This window comes from Rutilus rutilus (genome assembly GCF_951802725.1).
Source record: "Rutilus rutilus genome assembly, chromosome: 7".
Lineage (NCBI taxonomy): Eukaryota > Metazoa > Chordata > Actinopteri > Cypriniformes > Leuciscidae > Rutilus > Rutilus rutilus.
In genome coordinates this window covers 6,938,123-6,954,989 of record NC_140221.1, presented here as the reverse complement: position 1 = coordinate 6,954,989, position 16,867 = coordinate 6,938,123, and the positions used below count along the sequence as shown (strand labels likewise).

The 16,867-nt window shown below is 36.4% G+C and overlaps 2 protein-coding genes across 2 annotated transcripts; both read right to left on the bottom strand.

Moving 5' to 3' along the window:
* Positions 1-349: 349 nt before the first annotated feature.
* On the bottom strand, positions 350-9,560 carry rcc1l (RCC1 like). Its single transcript, XM_084413075.1, has 12 exons — positions 9,340-9,560; positions 8,648-8,944; positions 7,123-7,252; positions 6,584-6,712; positions 5,962-6,028; positions 5,498-5,549; positions 4,255-4,339; positions 3,880-4,061; positions 3,633-3,720; positions 1,505-1,678; positions 1,189-1,274; positions 350-866 (listed from the first exon to the last, which is right to left on the bottom strand). Exons 2-12 carry the CDS (start codon positions 8,930-8,932, stop codon positions 789-791), a joined length of 1,356 nt encoding a protein of 451 aa, XP_084269201.1. The 5' UTR covers positions 8,933-8,944; positions 9,340-9,560; the 3' UTR covers positions 350-788.
* Positions 9,561-10,430: 870 nt separating this feature from the next.
* ncf1 (neutrophil cytosolic factor 1) lies at positions 10,431-15,999 on the bottom strand. Its single transcript, XM_084413076.1, has 11 exons — positions 15,843-15,999; positions 15,588-15,668; positions 14,716-14,791; positions 13,450-13,615; positions 12,929-12,990; positions 12,720-12,842; positions 12,403-12,510; positions 12,179-12,296; positions 11,943-12,056; positions 11,675-11,838; positions 10,431-10,763 (listed from the first exon to the last, which is right to left on the bottom strand). The coding sequence occupies exons 1-11, from the start codon at positions 15,912-15,914 to the stop codon at positions 10,618-10,620; spliced, it is 1,230 nt and encodes a 409-aa protein (XP_084269202.1). The 5' UTR covers positions 15,915-15,999; the 3' UTR covers positions 10,431-10,617.
* Between the last annotated feature and the right edge of the window lie 868 nt (positions 16,000-16,867).

Here is a 16,867-nt window from a genome sequence, read left to right as displayed (position 1 = left end):
TCTCTGACAATAGGCTTGTTCGACTTGAACCGGCGCTGCACAGACCGATCGGTTTATGACATCAAAGTACCGCGAGAGCAATTCAAAAGCATATAGGAGCCGTCTACTTTCTATTCGCTCTCGCGGTACTTTGATGTCATTCACCGATCGGTCTGTGCAGCGCCGGTTCAAGTCGAACAAGCCTAATGCGTTTACTGGTGTGAGGGCGGGACGTGTCACTCAGATGAGATCCACCAATAGCAAACCACAACCATCCAATCAATTCCCCACGGACAAAAGCAAGTCCCGCCCCACATTTTTACTTGTTCAAAACTCGTTTCACCCTGATGTCACAATAACTCCACTTCCATTTCATGCCAAAAAAAGTGCTTTAATATAAATATACCATTTGTGTAGCCTTCCTTATGGTTTTTTTTACAAGAAAAGCAGATGCAGAAATAGCACTGATAATGTGGCTTTAGTTGACCTCAGGTGATGACGAAATACCAAAACATTGAGGAAACCTCCAAAATGTCAAGTAGCCAACATAAGACTTAATAGGTCTTGCGTTATTTAGGTGTCAGACTCGCGTCTATTTTTGAAGTCCACACTGTAAACAGCAGAGGAGGTGTCTTGTTTCTATGTTACCTTAAACGCATCCTTGGCTTGCTTGATGCAGTGAGACATGAAGACTCATCAGTGCCAAGTCCAAAGTTTATGCAGAAATAATGAACCCTTGCTTGCTGATGGAGTTCGCTGAAGTCACTGAGATGTGCAAGAGAAGATAGCCTGGATCTACAAGGACAGTCTCATATGATGGATTTGACCAGCGCCACCATGTGGTCAACACCGCAAGCAACATCCTTCACGTGTCCTGGCACTGTCACCTAAAACAAATGACAAACATTGGGATACAGAAAATGGATTATATCTAACATCTACTGGGTATAGTGTTGTCAATTTAACATTCATTTATAACAATTCATTAAAAGTAGGATATATTTTGTCTATTTAATGTTTCCGCAATAATGCAGCATGTGATCATTTGGGGGCTTTTCTCAGAAAATATGTATGTGTGGTTAGCTGTGATTCATTTGGATAATCAATCAATTAATTTGGTCGCAAAAATAATTGGAAGCCCCAGTTTGCAAAACCAAATCCACACTTTTCCATGTCAAAAGAAAAAAAGCTGCATTGTTGGCTTCTTACCCTCCATGGAAAATACTGGTCATCATGTTTCCCAATGCCGAGACATCCTCTCACATTCTTACCCCAAACAAACAGCTCACCTCGATCTGAAAACAATATTCATGTAGCAAATAACTCAGCCCTCTATTTACATGGATGCTGGCCAGGAAACAGGCTGGATTTAATACCAACATGGTTATGCAAGCACTATTAGCAGGTGTTTTCAGGAGAATGTGTGTTAGCATTTTTAAAATGTCTAAAATCTCATAACTACACAATACTTGATATCTTGAGTGAATTTACGTGCAAAGATAAATGCTCAGCTTGAAGTTTTTACCTGTGACTGCTGCAAAGTGATTGAGTCCACAGCGGATGGACGAGACCTTCACACTGGGGTTGAACTCTGACCTCCCAAAAAATGTGGCTGGCACTCTTTCTGGGACAGCAGACTCTGAAAGTTTTGGGCCTTTTCCCAGAATTCCAAAACCCCAAACAAACACATCTCCTTCCTCTACAGAGATTTAATTATTTCATTCATTACATAAGCCAAAATTACAAAGCAACATCAATTTGTACTTTTCCACAATAGTTGTATGGCAGGTACAATTCAACAATTATGCATTCAGACATTAAAACCCATTGAGCATTCTGAATTATGAAAGTGATTAACCATGTAACCAACATGTCTTTAAAATATGCAAATAAAATATTCAGTTGGTTTATATATATATATAGGGTTTTGGGTAAAGCACGGAAAAGTAGATTCACAAAAATAGATATTTCTAAAAATGATACTGTATAATTGGTCACAAAAAAAACTATATTTTTAGTGGTATGTCAAATACTTTTTGGGGGAAATTTAGAGCTGGGATACACACTTGTTAGACAGTCAAATCCATTTGAAAATATTATTTAGAATATTGGTTATAAAATATTAGAGTAATTAAGAATATTGATAAAAAATTATGTAAATATTTAGAATATTGATAAATATACACAATCCCAATAGGGGAAACCCTATGTCTATGACAAGGCAAAACCTGGCATGGTGTCACTACAGTGTCGTGATCTACAGTAGATTTAGTCGACTAAAATCTAATGGGTTTAGTTAAATTGTAATGCATTCATTTAGAATTTCTCTAAAATTTCCAAACCCATGATTATATAGTCCCAGAGAAAACATCTATTAACCTGTTAATATGAATGATTTTAAAAGTTTGAACATGCAATAGAGACACAGATTTAACTGCTGTGACATAAAAACATCTTAAAATTAAATAAAACCACTTCTCCTGAATGAATGTGCATTCTTTATAACAACTTGAACTTGCATACATCATTCTTTATTCTTTCAAGCAAACACATTTATATGTATGAATTAAGTATAATTAATCCTTATTAAAGCTATTAAAATCAGTGATGCTTTTCTCTTTTTCTTTTGTTGTTCGATTAATATTAAGTGCACAGACGGCATTAGGTTTTTACACACTGTCACTTTAAGACCAAATGTGCGGATCCAATTGCGTCAAGTGCACATCCGATATTCTTCTCACAACTATTTACGTTTTGTAAAAACATAAACGACTGTGTTTACGTGAATACTCTCCAAAACGGACATCAGACATTATGTTGTGTGTATTTGTCCATTCAGGAAAGAAAAGAAAGAGAAGCTCAATTCGCTTCGGGTGTGTGTGAACGCACAGAAAACCGTACCGAATAGAGCGCTCTTTTGCGTCGTCACTATTATTCAGATCTATCCCTATGTCTGCTCTTCTCTTTCTCCCAGACGTTTACATTTTTGAAGTAAATTTTGTTTTATGAGACATTTTAAGTCCCTCAGGGTAGAGCAGCACGTAACAGTTCAAATGTGCGCATCTACCACAGACGCAGGACATCAGTTCTGACTGGATCTCTTCCCAAATCGTCCCTACCGAACATTTTCGTCTAGTTTTTGTTCGTTGCCGAAAATGTCAATAGATTTTCGTCGTAGTTTTTGTCATTCAAACCTGGTTTTTATTTAGTTCTCATCTCGTTTTCATCTCAATAAAACTGGAACGAAATGAACACTGGAATATACATATAAATCCTGTAGCGGATCTAGGCAGGTGGAGCTGGGGGAGGTGGAGGAGTTTCAGAGGAACTCTTGATAGCACGCTGCAGGACTAGCTTACAGCAAACACTGAACCAGACTGTATGAATGTTAAGCAAGCAATCTCATTGGCTGCAGAATCAGAAGAGGCTTGTGGTTATAGTGAGACAGCTTGCAGATCTAGAGTTTCTTGACTGAACTAGATATAAATGTAATGTAAATGATTACAAAGTATGGTACTAAATAATATTTATGTACTATTTATATTGTACTTCAGAGAACACAATGGTACAATGTTTTTAGTTTTTTTTGCAAGTGTAATGAATTGTTCCAGGAAACTCTAGGATGTTATGCCTCAATAAGACTGTAATCTTACCGTTCAGTACAGCCACCTGTGTTCCTCCACATGCCGCCTGTCTGACTCGACCCAGACCCCTGAGGGGCAGCAGCCGCGGCGAGCTAATCTGGAAATCAGGCTTTACAAATGAGCTGCACAGCCTGGTACTGTTGTTTTTACACATACTTTTATGTGCATATCAGGATAATTCAATAACAGTGAATGGTCACTTCATTTCTGGTATTTGTTTGCCAGTTGTTGTGCGTGTGTGTGTTGACCTCTTTACCTGTGTGGCCTCAGTGACAGAGGCCAGCTGCAGGTACTCAGAGTTTCCCCAACCAAAAACCTGCCCATCTGTGGACACGGCCAAACTACAGTCTCCATATGTGGTCACCTGTTGAACTTTGACCCCAGCCAGATCTCCTCCGACGGGCACCGGACAGGAGGCCTTGTTGTGATGGCCCAGACCTTAAAATACATTCCAGAGACATTAATTGTGAGGGAAGGCTCACATGTTCTCAGCAATGAGTCACCTAGTGTTGTCTGGATACAGTTTTTAGAAAACGCCTTTAGGCAGGTTTAATAATGGAGTGCAACAAAAAAGAGGGAGTGAAATAAAAGAGACGGTCAGAGATAATGACAGACGGATGGTGAAACAAACCTGTTTGTCCATCTGCCCCCCACCCACAGGCATACACTGTTTCTGTTTCTGTTAGAAACAAACTGTGATCCTGCCCACAAGCCACCTACAGGACGAGAGGAGCAGGACAGCTGGAGTGAATCTCACAAAGACATATCTCAACCCAGATTCAAAGGAAAATAATAATACATCATATTTTGCTTAAATTAAGGTTATATTGGTGAATGTCCAAAAAAAGAAGAAAACGTGAGAGAAATTTGGGAACATTAAGTAGATGAACCATTTGATACTGTTCGCGTGTCAGTCAAAAATGGCTGAAATTTGTTTTTATTTCAATTAAATGCTTGTACTATATTTCAGTTTTATAAAAAAAAAAAAAAAAATAGTTCTTTTAGGTGGTTTTATGGTACAAAATGATATTTATGCAATAGTTATAATCCATTTATTCACTTTTTGAGCTTGGACCTGAAAATTACATTTCCAATTGAAATCTTTTTAAGTTGTAAAATAAATATATTTAGAATGATTTAGTGCACAGACTAAAGTTTGGTCTCTTTTTAAAGAAGACACTTGAAGCTGAAAGTGAAAATAATTGTAAAAAGTGAACTTGAAAAAAGTTATACAATTTTACATTTATTGTTATGAAAAAAGCACAAAAATACCATTTACAATTTTTTTATGAAATATACATTTTCCAAAATATATTTTACTCTAAAGCTGAGAGAAAATCAAAGCCATGAATCGAAACAAGCTGTGTTCCGAATTTGAAGTTGATATCTCAAAGAATTTGTTTGTGCGCAGTACCAAACATTTCGAATAGATGAAATTCGTCTCCCATTCATTTCCAATGCGGTCATTTTTGACTGCGAACAATACGAGATTTTTTTTTCAGGACCATTTAACCTTTTTCAATCATGTCCATGATATATTTGTGTGTGTGTGTGTGTGTGTGTGTGTGTGTGTGTGTGTGTGTGTGTGTGTGTGTGTGTGTGTGTGTGTGTGTGTGTGTGTGTGTGTGTGTGTGTGTGTGTGTGTGTGTGTGTGTGTGTGTGTGTGTTCAGACAGCAAGTGACAAGTTTCGCACCATTATGATGAAGTAAAAAATGAATGAACAGCACCAGAGGGTTAATAGGAACTATTATTACTAATAAAAATGTTGTGACTTGCAAACAATATATTATGCATCAAATGATTTCAATGTTGATATCGTTGTCTTTACCATCACATATGAATAACCAACATATCATATCATGTCATCACATACCTGGGTGACTCGACTGTCAAAACCCTCAATCTTGTGAACAAGATGACTGCCACTGCAGGGAATATAGGAAAAGGACAGCCATTAGACAGAAATCCTATTCTTAAACAAGTTTTCAGGTAGAAAAAAAGCAGCTTAACCCATATGCTCAGGAATATGTGGATATTAGCAAAGGAAACAAGAGCATGTATACTAGAACATAACGTTCTCTGCTTGGATGAAAATGGCCTGTGTTTGAGTTGATAATATTGCCTCTGATGTTGCTGAACATTATTATAAATGAATTATAAACCCAATTCCCCATTATACTGAATAATCATTTCACTCTAAGCTAATCACAAAATATAGCATATCAAAGTTATGCACAGTGGATAATTCAAGGCTACTGGGATCCAGGAAAATCAATCATAATGTGAAGTAGTTTCCTTTGGTGCAGAATATTGGACATATGTTGCTGAAGGACAAACCTGTACACTTCATCCTCCACAATCTTCCTCCCACACTGCCCATAAGCATTATTGCCCATGCTGAAAACTAATGAGAGAGACAGAGAACGAGAGACATGAAGTACTCATCACGCTACAGCACAATTTAATTTAATTTGAAATAGAAATGATTGCAGTTTAAGGCATCTAAATGCTTGGACAGGAATATCTCCTCTAATTCATCTACTGAATCTGAACACCTGTAACTACATCTTTACAACTTGAGTGAAAAATGAATGAAAAAAAAAGTGCTCTATAAATGATAATAAATCTTCACACTAAGGGCAAGCACTCTTTTGATGTTAAAAAAGCTACTGTCAGGATTTACTAAAGACACGCAGTGAAAAATTAGCACTGAAAAGGGATGGACAGGGTTATTTTTGCGGCTGACATTATTGCATATGCAGGAGTTTCCCTCTCAGACGCAAAATTTATGGGAGGAGAGAATTATATAGAATAAGACGTGCATAAACTATGATGGAAACACATTTACCGAATAAATTCCTCAACATGCACTCCAAAACATCCAAAAATGGCAAAATATTTTGACTTTTTAATATTCAAGTTTGCAACATTGGATGGAAACATGGGTAACTTTTCTCACCTCCCTCAGAGTCAGTGAGCACCAGAGAATGAGCGCGTCCGCATGAGACCTGCAGCACTCGTGTCTCCTGAGGGTTCAGCAGCGGGAGAGACACGGGAGACGGTTCCAGGACATACTCATAACTTTTATCTACAAACACAAGACAAAGCACTTGATTTAGGAAAGAAAGTGCTTAAGGAAAAGGTTGTTTCTTGAACGTTGTACTGGTCCCAGTAGATTGGGTGAAGGTTGGAAACTCATTCCATCAAAGAAGAACAGAATGGATCATCAACATCAGCCAGAACATGAATCTTCCCAGGAAGTGAACACTTTCACTACCCTCAAACGTCAGACCAGAACTCAAAAAAACACTTTTTAACGTAACAAACCTACTTCCCTAAAAAAAAGTACAGGGGCTCTACAGTACTTTTTGAAGTTCCCAGTGATATAGAGTGCATTCTGATGCTTCTGGTATAACTGGAACTTGCTTGTATGGGTAGTTTTCACCAAGAGCATATGAGTTACTAACAGGAATGCAATGGGATTGTGGGGTTTCTTACTTCGGTCATGTTGAGTACGTTGAAAGCCCAGCTGGGAATCTTTGTTTAGGCCCATGCCCCAGAGTTTGGTCAGATCTTTGGTATTACAGGCCAGTAAGGTGAAGCCATATCCACAGGCTGCTGAGGAAATCTACCAAAAAAACACATACACTACCATTGAGTTGTTGTTTTTTAAAGAAATTAATGCTTTTATTCAGCAAGGATGCATTAAATGGATCAACAGTGACAGTAAAGAGATTTATAATGTTACAAAAGATTTCTATTTCAAATAGATGCTGCTCTTTTAAACTTTCTATTCATCAAAGAATCCTGAAAAAGAAACAAATTATTAAAGTCCCCCTGTGGGGAAAATCAAGCTTTTAATGTTGTTTATATGTCTATGTGGTGTTTTTAATGTGCTTTAAGAGAAACCATGAGCAAATTCATAAGTCGGCACCATTGCTGAGAATTTTCTCTTTAAAACTGCAGTGAACCAAAGACAGTCTCAAAAACACGGCAAAAACATGGCTAATTTGCATATTCATAGAACCATGTAAACTAATTGAGGCAAGGGTGTAGAGTTGCATTCAAGCTGTTTTAAGGAATGAAGGAGGAAAACATTTTTAAATATGTAATTTTGGTGATCAAAGATGAGTTTTAAGGGATACAATTATTGACTTTAAGTAAAATAAGTAATAATATTTCACAATAATACTTTTTTTATCAAATAAATGCAGCTTTGGTGAGCATAAAAGACAAAAAAATAAAAAAAAACTTTAATTAATTATCTATGGAGTAAAGATCTTAAGATTCCACAGTCTGACATTGATGGGAATACTGTATGGAATAATTTGACGTCAGCTGCCAGAAATCCAAATCATCAAAATATTAATTTTAACTTTGTTCATCGATTATATTGCACCTTGGAAACTTTTTCAGGTTAAGAGGTCTTCTTTACCAAACTGTCAATGGTGCTCTCAACAGCCAAGTGTGGTTTGGTCTTGTGAATGTAGTTTATAACTTTTGGGAAGCTATTTCATAGGCTTTGTCTGGGTTATTAAATAGAAATTTCTTAAGTTGTGTTATTGAATGATAGCTCAACCTTGTATTTTACGATAAAGACAAACGCATATGGCTTGTAGGACTTACAGCAGCAAAGAAGATGATCTCTCAGCGATGGAAGAATGCCCAGGTCTTATCTTTAAAACAGTGGTATATGGAGTTCTTGGACATTGCATATATGGAACTATCAGTGGCTCGATGTAATGGTGCAAAAGAAGAAAATGTCAATATGTGGCTGACCATACTTGATGGAATTAAGTTGTATCTTTGAGGGTTACATTTTATTATTATTATAATAATATTATTACTATCATTATTATTTTAATTTTTTATGGTATGTTTATTATGTTTATGGCTGTTGTCTATGTATATGGCTTTGAATTTGCAATGAAAGAAAATGTAGTTAAAAACATTAGTGTAAAAAATAGAAAACCCATTCCAAATATTTTTGGCAATTTTTGTTACAGCTAGGGTAGGACATAACCTTCTGTTCAGTATCCAGACGGTACGGTGTGAGCTGGTACTTCCTGGGCTTTTTCCTGCCACTGTCCGGCACAACAAAGCTTGGGATCCCTAAAGCTCCCGTGTAGCTGAAGCCCCACACAAACACCTTCTCTTGGGGCTTCCTGTGCTGACCCACATACTGGAACACAGGGGTGTCATCCTGCTGCTCCCGCTTCCTCGGGGAGCCAATGGGTCGTGTGGCATACGCACGGAGACACAGATGAAAACCAGGACGGCCACAGGAGCGCATGTTGACTAAAGCCATTGTGACAGTCGCCTGTATAAAATACAAAATAAATTCTGATATACTTAATACGAATACTGAATATTAAGCAAATGAAGAGAATTTTCCAACACTAACAAATGGTATGAATTATTTTTTCTATTTTTTTTTGGACATGTACCATGTCAATTCCATATTCTCTGACGTACTTTGGAAACAGCATGTAAATACCATAAATGTGGTAATAGCATTACAAAACGTAATACTACCATTATTTTCTGGACATGGCACCATTGTATTCTTAGAGGTACCATGGTGTACCTTGTAAATACCACGGTACATGAGTTTCACTACTACGATATATATATATCAACACTGTATTAGCATATCACACCAGAGTATTGTTGTACTCTATTTTGTTTGGAGGTGAACTCGTTACAGTTACTCACCGCTCAAAGATCGGAAAATCCTCTGTAATATATTTGTCAAGTTGTTTCAAATACTTCTTGTCACATAATATGATTCAGACATGCGCATATCTGTACATCTGTAAACAGCGAAATAAAAAATAAACGGTAATATAATGTGAATAAAGTCCACTCTGTTTTTTATGCTGCTCTAACATGTTTTCTATGGAGGCGGCCATGACAGTCTCGGCGCGCACTGACGTATGACGCATGACGTGCATACAAACTAGTAGTGTAATGTTCGAAATAACCTGTAGGTGACGGACGTTTCCCGTGTTATCAAGTAAGTGTTTTACCAGAGATTGGTTTTACTGATTCCAAATTACATAACAAAATTGTGGTTGGTTACGTAATCTATATTATTCGTTTTAGGTAATGTATTCTGACTACTTTTTTGATTACTTTTAGATAACTTTTGACCAAACTCGTTTATCATTGATTTAAATAGGATGATCTTGTAGCTTACCATATTGATGTAAAAATCAATATATAAATATAAAGAGAAGAAAAATATATTCCTTTGTTTTCAACAATATGCAGTGTATTAAATATTAGGCCTACTCATCAAGTAGGATACGTCAGGGTTTCCCAGACTGGGGTTCATAATGGAACTGCAAGGGGGTTCAAGTGAGTTTAATCAAAAGCTATTAAGTAATTAAGTCATACACATTTAAAATTCAAATAAAATACCTTTAAAATAAAAACAATTACAATAAAACATTCACTGAAAAAGATTTGTTTACCTGCATGTCATGTGACCATTAACCTAGATCAGAGAACTGTGAACTTAATTAAATTATTATTTATTATTATTATTATTATTATTGACTTCATCAAATTTATTAACTTCTAAGCGCTTACTTCAAGTAAATATATTAGGTTCCAAAAAAGTTGGGAAATCCATGCATTGCATGTAAATAAGGAAATCAGGCGTTGCTATGTGGCAATGTTGAGAAAACACTTCTTAAAAGTGATTTGTGTAATGGTGTGATCAAATGCTGTCAAATCTGGCCATCTCACAGCAACAAGGGAATTTCTTTTTGACTTCATATCACCACGCATTTCATTTGCAATTGAATATGTATTTATTTATTTATCACTGTTTATAGAAACATTAAAAATAGGGTTATACACAGTAAGTCATGATACATGGTACACACACAAACATAGCTTATAACAGGTTCTGGGCTAAGCAGGAATGAACAGATTATTTGTATATACAAGTATCTGAATGCCTGTTAACATTATTAGCACATTATCTCAGTCGGCCTCATGCATGCTGACTCTCTTGCATGTGTTCTCAGTGCAGCGCTCCAGAATGAGCTGAGGACTGGGCCGAGGAGGAATGACTGGGATACTTTTACCCAGTTCTTCTGCTTGAGGAGAGCCGGATTTTGCAATGTTCTCTACATAAACACAAACACAATACAGTATGTCAGCAGGTTTGAGATTTTTATCAACCAGAGCTACATATCTGGTGGGCAATGCATTAATGTTACTTACAGCCACATAAAAGAAGCATGAAGTGAACAGTCAGTTACTTTGTGAGGAAATAATGGACAGCAATAAGGACTAAAATAAGGCCTGATTTGTTAACATTTGTTAATGCATGAACTATGCTAGTTATCACAAACCAACATTTTTTTTCTTTTACAGCATCTATTAATTCTAATTCATGTAAATCTCAACGTTTACTAATACATTTTTAAGATCAAAAGTTGTATCAGTTAACATGAGTTAATGTACTATGAGCATGACCATTTTTATTCACTAACAAGTAATGATGTAAAAATATATTGGTAACTGATGTTAACAGATGAAAATGTATTGTAAAGTGTAACCAAAAAGTACATGTATATGAAATAATATAATATATAATGTAAATGCAGCAATCATTAGACAACATTAACATTACAAAAAAGACGTTATGTATTTGCAATGGTCCAGTTTAATATAACTATTTCCAGATCTATTTATCTATCATATATTGTGCTAATATACTTTATTCTACATTATATTATAATAATTACATCAATTTTTAATTTTATTTTTTAATTTTATTAATGTTTATATTTAATTTTTAAATGCATTATGTATATATATATATATATATATATATATATATATATATATTAGTGCTGTCAAATCGATTAATCGCATCTAACATAAAAGTTTGCGTTCATATAATATATGTGTATATATATATATTCAATTTATATGTGTGTGTGTATGCGTGTTTGGTTGTTTGTTTATTCAAGTCTGTCTGCTATGTCCCACTATAAGGCACTAGACATATTTCTTTAAGGAGAATACACACCTCTGTCTGTCTTCCTCTCCTGCAGTGGAGATCGTGTCACACTGGAATGGGAGTTTAGTCTTCCTCGCTGCTGTAAGAACCGTCGGCTCTGTCTCCGATAGGAGTCCTGACTGATACGCCGACGTCCAGTGGGATGGATGCTCTGGGCGTTGCGTATGGTAGATCTGTTGGCCCAAATGAAAAAATGATTACATATTTCGATATTTTGTGAAGTATGATCAGCCAAAGTGTTCAGTTATTGTTATGTGGTGTTTTATTTTTGCTGTACCTTCTTGGTGGTGGTGTTGCTCTACTGACCACATTCCTCTCAGCATCCACCTCTTTCTTCTCTCCCGTCCTGCACAGGAACAGGGATGGGTAGAAGCCTGTGTTGTCTCCTTTCCTGCATGAGAAAAAAACAATTTTCAGACATTTGGGAATGTGATTCAATTATGAATCATCAAATGACTGCGAGCATTTCGATTGTTATGACACACCATGAAGTTGAAGTTAGTTGACTCATACCTGACCACCCACCACCCATCTAGAGGTTTATGGATGACCTCAATCATCTCTCCTGCCTGGAGAGTCAGCTCATCCTCTTCGGCAGCTTTATAGCCTTTAATGGTTTTATAGAGCTCTCCTGTTGTGGGTAAATATCATCAGCATAATTCAAGCAGCACAATTACTCGCTCCCAAAATAGTGTTTTGGGACTCATATCAGTGGCATTATGGCAATACACACTGACCTTCATAATTAGGCTCTGGTTCCTCGGATTCATCCGCTCCATCCAGTGGCTCTAAGTATGAAGCAGGAACCCAGCCTCTCTTGGACTCACACTGACAAAACCACCAGCCTGTAAACATCAGATCACACATCAGACCACCTTTACACTTTACTGTTATTCTAAAATGTGGAAAGAGAATAAGGGTATTATGAGTAGGTATGTGTGTGAATTAGATAGATAGATAGATAGATAGATAGATAGATAGATAGATAGATAGATAGATAGATAGATAGATAGATAGATAGATAGATAGATAGATAGATAGATTTTTCCCTCACCATTTTGGCTTTTCTCCACAATGTCCACCATGTCTCCCATCTTTAGGGTGAGCTCGTACTTTGAGCTCTTGCTGTAGTCTGCGATCACTCTGTAGCTCTCAAGCATAATTGGCCCTGTGATTTCTGAACAAAAAACAGCAGATATAAAACCTGTCGGGAAATGGCATGAGGTATTTTGGCATATTAGGAAACAGGAAAGCTGATCTCACCTGATGTGGTGTTGCTCCGTGCTCTATTTGTGGACATAATGAAGGTCTCGTTTCTTTTGTATCTATAGAAAGAAATATATTTCTGAAAATACTGCATTCTTAAATTCTTAAAAGATCTTTTTTTGGCCTTTTTAGTTTATAGTACAAAGCAGATAGGATACAACACAGGAGGGACAGCACAATCTCACGGCAATTCGTAACTATTTTACGTTTTGGCAAATTGGTGGATAATTCATATATGAATTCGTACGATCTCGTTTGTACATTTTCCTTCGATCTGCTTACACCCCAATGACGGGTATGTTTTTCTAACAATCAAACATCTTTGTAAGATTGACATCGTACAAATTCATAAGAATCGGCAGCTAGTCATGTTTTCCCGTAAGAACAGAATGTGAGGGAACATGATGCAAACATCTTGAGCAATATTTGAGCATTGCCCATATAACCACTATGGTTTACAGCATTAGAAGAACGTGAACCACTATTCCACATCTCTGAGTTTAAGCAGACAGTCTTACGGGTGTGGTGCTGGTGGAGTTTCATCTTCAAGCCGCATTTTGAAGAAGTCACAAATGAGCTGACAGCGAGAGATCTTCTTCGGCAGGTTGAGAAGGGAACGAAAGTATTCAGCGAGAGTCACCTGCCTCGTCTCGGTCGTTTTCTGGTTGTCCAGCCATTTAGGAGCTGAGAGAGATTGAATTACAGATCGTCAAGTCACCTTCATCTCGACTATATTTACCGATCTGGTAGAAAATAGCGTGACAGTCCTGCTTAAAGGGTAACTAAACACTAAAACAACTTTTTTTTAGTTAATGATCTGTAAGACTGGGGCTTTATTAATGCTGGTCATTGATTCAAGTCATTTTTTTGTGACATTTTGGGTTTAAAGTGTTTTAATTCAACAATATATGGTGTAAAGACGTCTGAGTGCTGCCCTCTTCAGGTTGAACGGTGGCTACTGCAGTTGAATTTTCCTATTGGAAGTTGTGGTACCCTGAGGTACCAGCTAACCACGCCCTTGCCTACAGAGAGACGCATCTCAGACGCATGATATATAAATGAAAAATTAAACAAAATATATATATAAATAGCCACTCTGGAGAAAACAGTGATGTCATCGTCCAGCTCATTTCAGGTCTCATATAATGGTGTCTATGCAAGCTGATCAATAATATTGTTGAATATTAGCAAGCCAAAGGTGACAGTGGCAAGGAACCAAAACTCCATCAGGTGACAGAATGGAGAGAAGAAAAAGGCTCAGTTCGATCTTCAGATGGAATGTTTCACTTGTGTTGTCTTAATACAGGAACTGTGGTATGACCATGTTGCACAAACTCTTTTAAAACACTTTTTATGTTACAATAGCCTGTCTGTATCTTTCCTGCCACATTGGAAAGTCCAAAGAAAGTACAGCTTATTAGCATCCGTTGCAATATCCCCTAAATAGTTTGCAGAACTGAAACTCAAGACTAAAAAAAAAAAAAAACAAGAAGACAAATCTTGGTATTACATGCCAATAGAAAAGGTTTTAACATAACGTGTTAGGCAGCTTTCATGATACAGACTGATATGCTTGACCTGAAGCAGGTGTTTCCTCTTCTGATAGGAACACTGAGACCGAAAACTTACTTCTGTATTTTCTGAAAAATGAAACTGTCACACCATGATGACATACTTATTGCTGGCTGGTAAGTCTTTAGCTGCTGTTAACCTGGTAAATCATTTATGATGCAACATTTTTTCTTTCTGAAAGACATTTACTGTAAAAAGTGACAGTAAAGTACCTGGTAATGTGGGAATGATTCTGTCATTTGCGTCAATGTCTCCTGCCTCAATAGGGAACATTTCCTTTATCGTTTTCTGTAAAGGAAATTTTTTTGTCAAAAAAACAAACTTTTGCATTCAATTTTATCTATTGTTGCAGACTGATTACATGTTGCAGAAAAACATTCAGTAAAAGTTTACAATAAAGTTCCATTTGTTAATTAGTTAACATGAACAAACAATGAAAAATGCTTTTATTAATCTTAGTTATTGTTAATTGCAAATATTTCCTAATACATTTTTTAAACCAAAAGTTGTTTATTTAAAGGGATACTCATACACTCACCCTCATGTTGTTTCAATCCTTTATGAATTTCTTTCTTCTGCTGAACAGAAAGGAAGATATTTAGAAGAATATCAGTAACCAGACAGTTTCTGGTCTCATTGACTTCCATAGTATATTTTTTTCCTATTATGGAAACCAATGAGACCAGAAACTGTCTGGTTACTGACATTCTTCTAAATATCTTCCTTTCTGTTCAGCAGAAGAAAGAAATTCATAAAGGATTGAAACAACATGAGGGTGAGTATATATGATGGCAGAATTGACATTTTTTTGAGTATCCCTTTAATGGTTTGGACCTAATAATGAATAGTTTGTATTACTGTATAATACTGTAACAAATGTATTGCTCATTGTTAACTAATGTTAGTTAATGTCCTAATGGGTCCTTATTGTAAAGCGTTACCATACTTCTATATAAATGTGACAAAGCGCGACTACAAATACAGGAAATGCTTGCAGCAATGAAAATTAAATCAGTTAGGTAAAGGGAAATGTAACACTCTACCACCATACTTTCAATTGCAGAAAACTGAAAAAGAGACTTACATGAAATGTGTGGATTTCTGGATAGCGTCTGTACACCAGCTTTTCAGACTGATCACTCCATTTAACCAGGAGCATGTACACCTTTAGAAGAAAAAATATATATATATTTTGTCTTATAGAAAAAATACTCTGTGATAATTGTAATCATCATAGCACTTGTTTATTATGTATAGCGTACAGTGTCAATGCACCACAATAATGTGTAAAATATGAAATATCATATGTGAAATGCTGATTTTGGAGTAGTTTACTTACATAGTGCTGGCTAGGATAGAATCTTTTCTCAAAGCCCAACAGCTCCACATGTCGCACATAAGATTCAGCCATCCTGCAGAACAGAGTTATGATCTGAGCTGTTATGATCTGAGCTGTTATGATCTGATCACCGCTGGGGTTTATAGAGTTATATGGACTATGACTGTGGGAGGGGCGACCTGCACCAAATACTTCCTCCTTCCACAAACCCTGATGAGGAAATACACATCGAAAATTCCAGAAATAGTTATGTGTTTAACATTTTACAGTAAGTGTAGTTAACGTTATGTATGATAATGAACAAATGATGAATATGATACGATGTACCCTGCACACTATAATACAAAATAGTATGTAATGCATGCGCAATGGAAAATAGTAAATCACATTTAATCAGAATCAGAATCAGAATCAGAATCAGAATCAGAAAGAGCTTTATTGCCAAGTGTGCTTGCACCCACAAGGAATTTTTCTTGGTACTGAAGCTTCCAGTGCACATATACAAATACAAATACAACAAGAACATAGTAATACAAATTCTAAGAATGAAAATATATAAAAAATAAATAAAAATAGTATAGAAGTAAAAAAGTAGGGTCACAGTTGGGTTTAGTCTGAATAAACATTTACAGATTATGAACATATTTACAGTATTTTGAGTAGTATGAATAATATAAATATCACCTGAATTAGAGAATATTACACTAGACAGTGGGAGTCTAGCGCATGTTACAGATTATAAACATATTTACAGTATTTTGAGTAGTATGAATAATAAGATATAAATATCACCTGAGTTTATTGCACTAGACAGTGGGAGTATTGCACTTACAGGCATATGCTTTGGGGGGCATGTTAAGTGTTCAGAAGGGAAATGGCCTGTGGAAAGAAACTGTTCCTGTGCCTGGAAGTTCTTGTGGCCAGTGATCTGTGTCGCCGTCCTGACGGTAACAGTTCAAACAGGGGGTGTCCAGGGTGAGTGGAGTCTGTGATGATTTTACCTGCTCTCTTCCTCACTCTGGAAG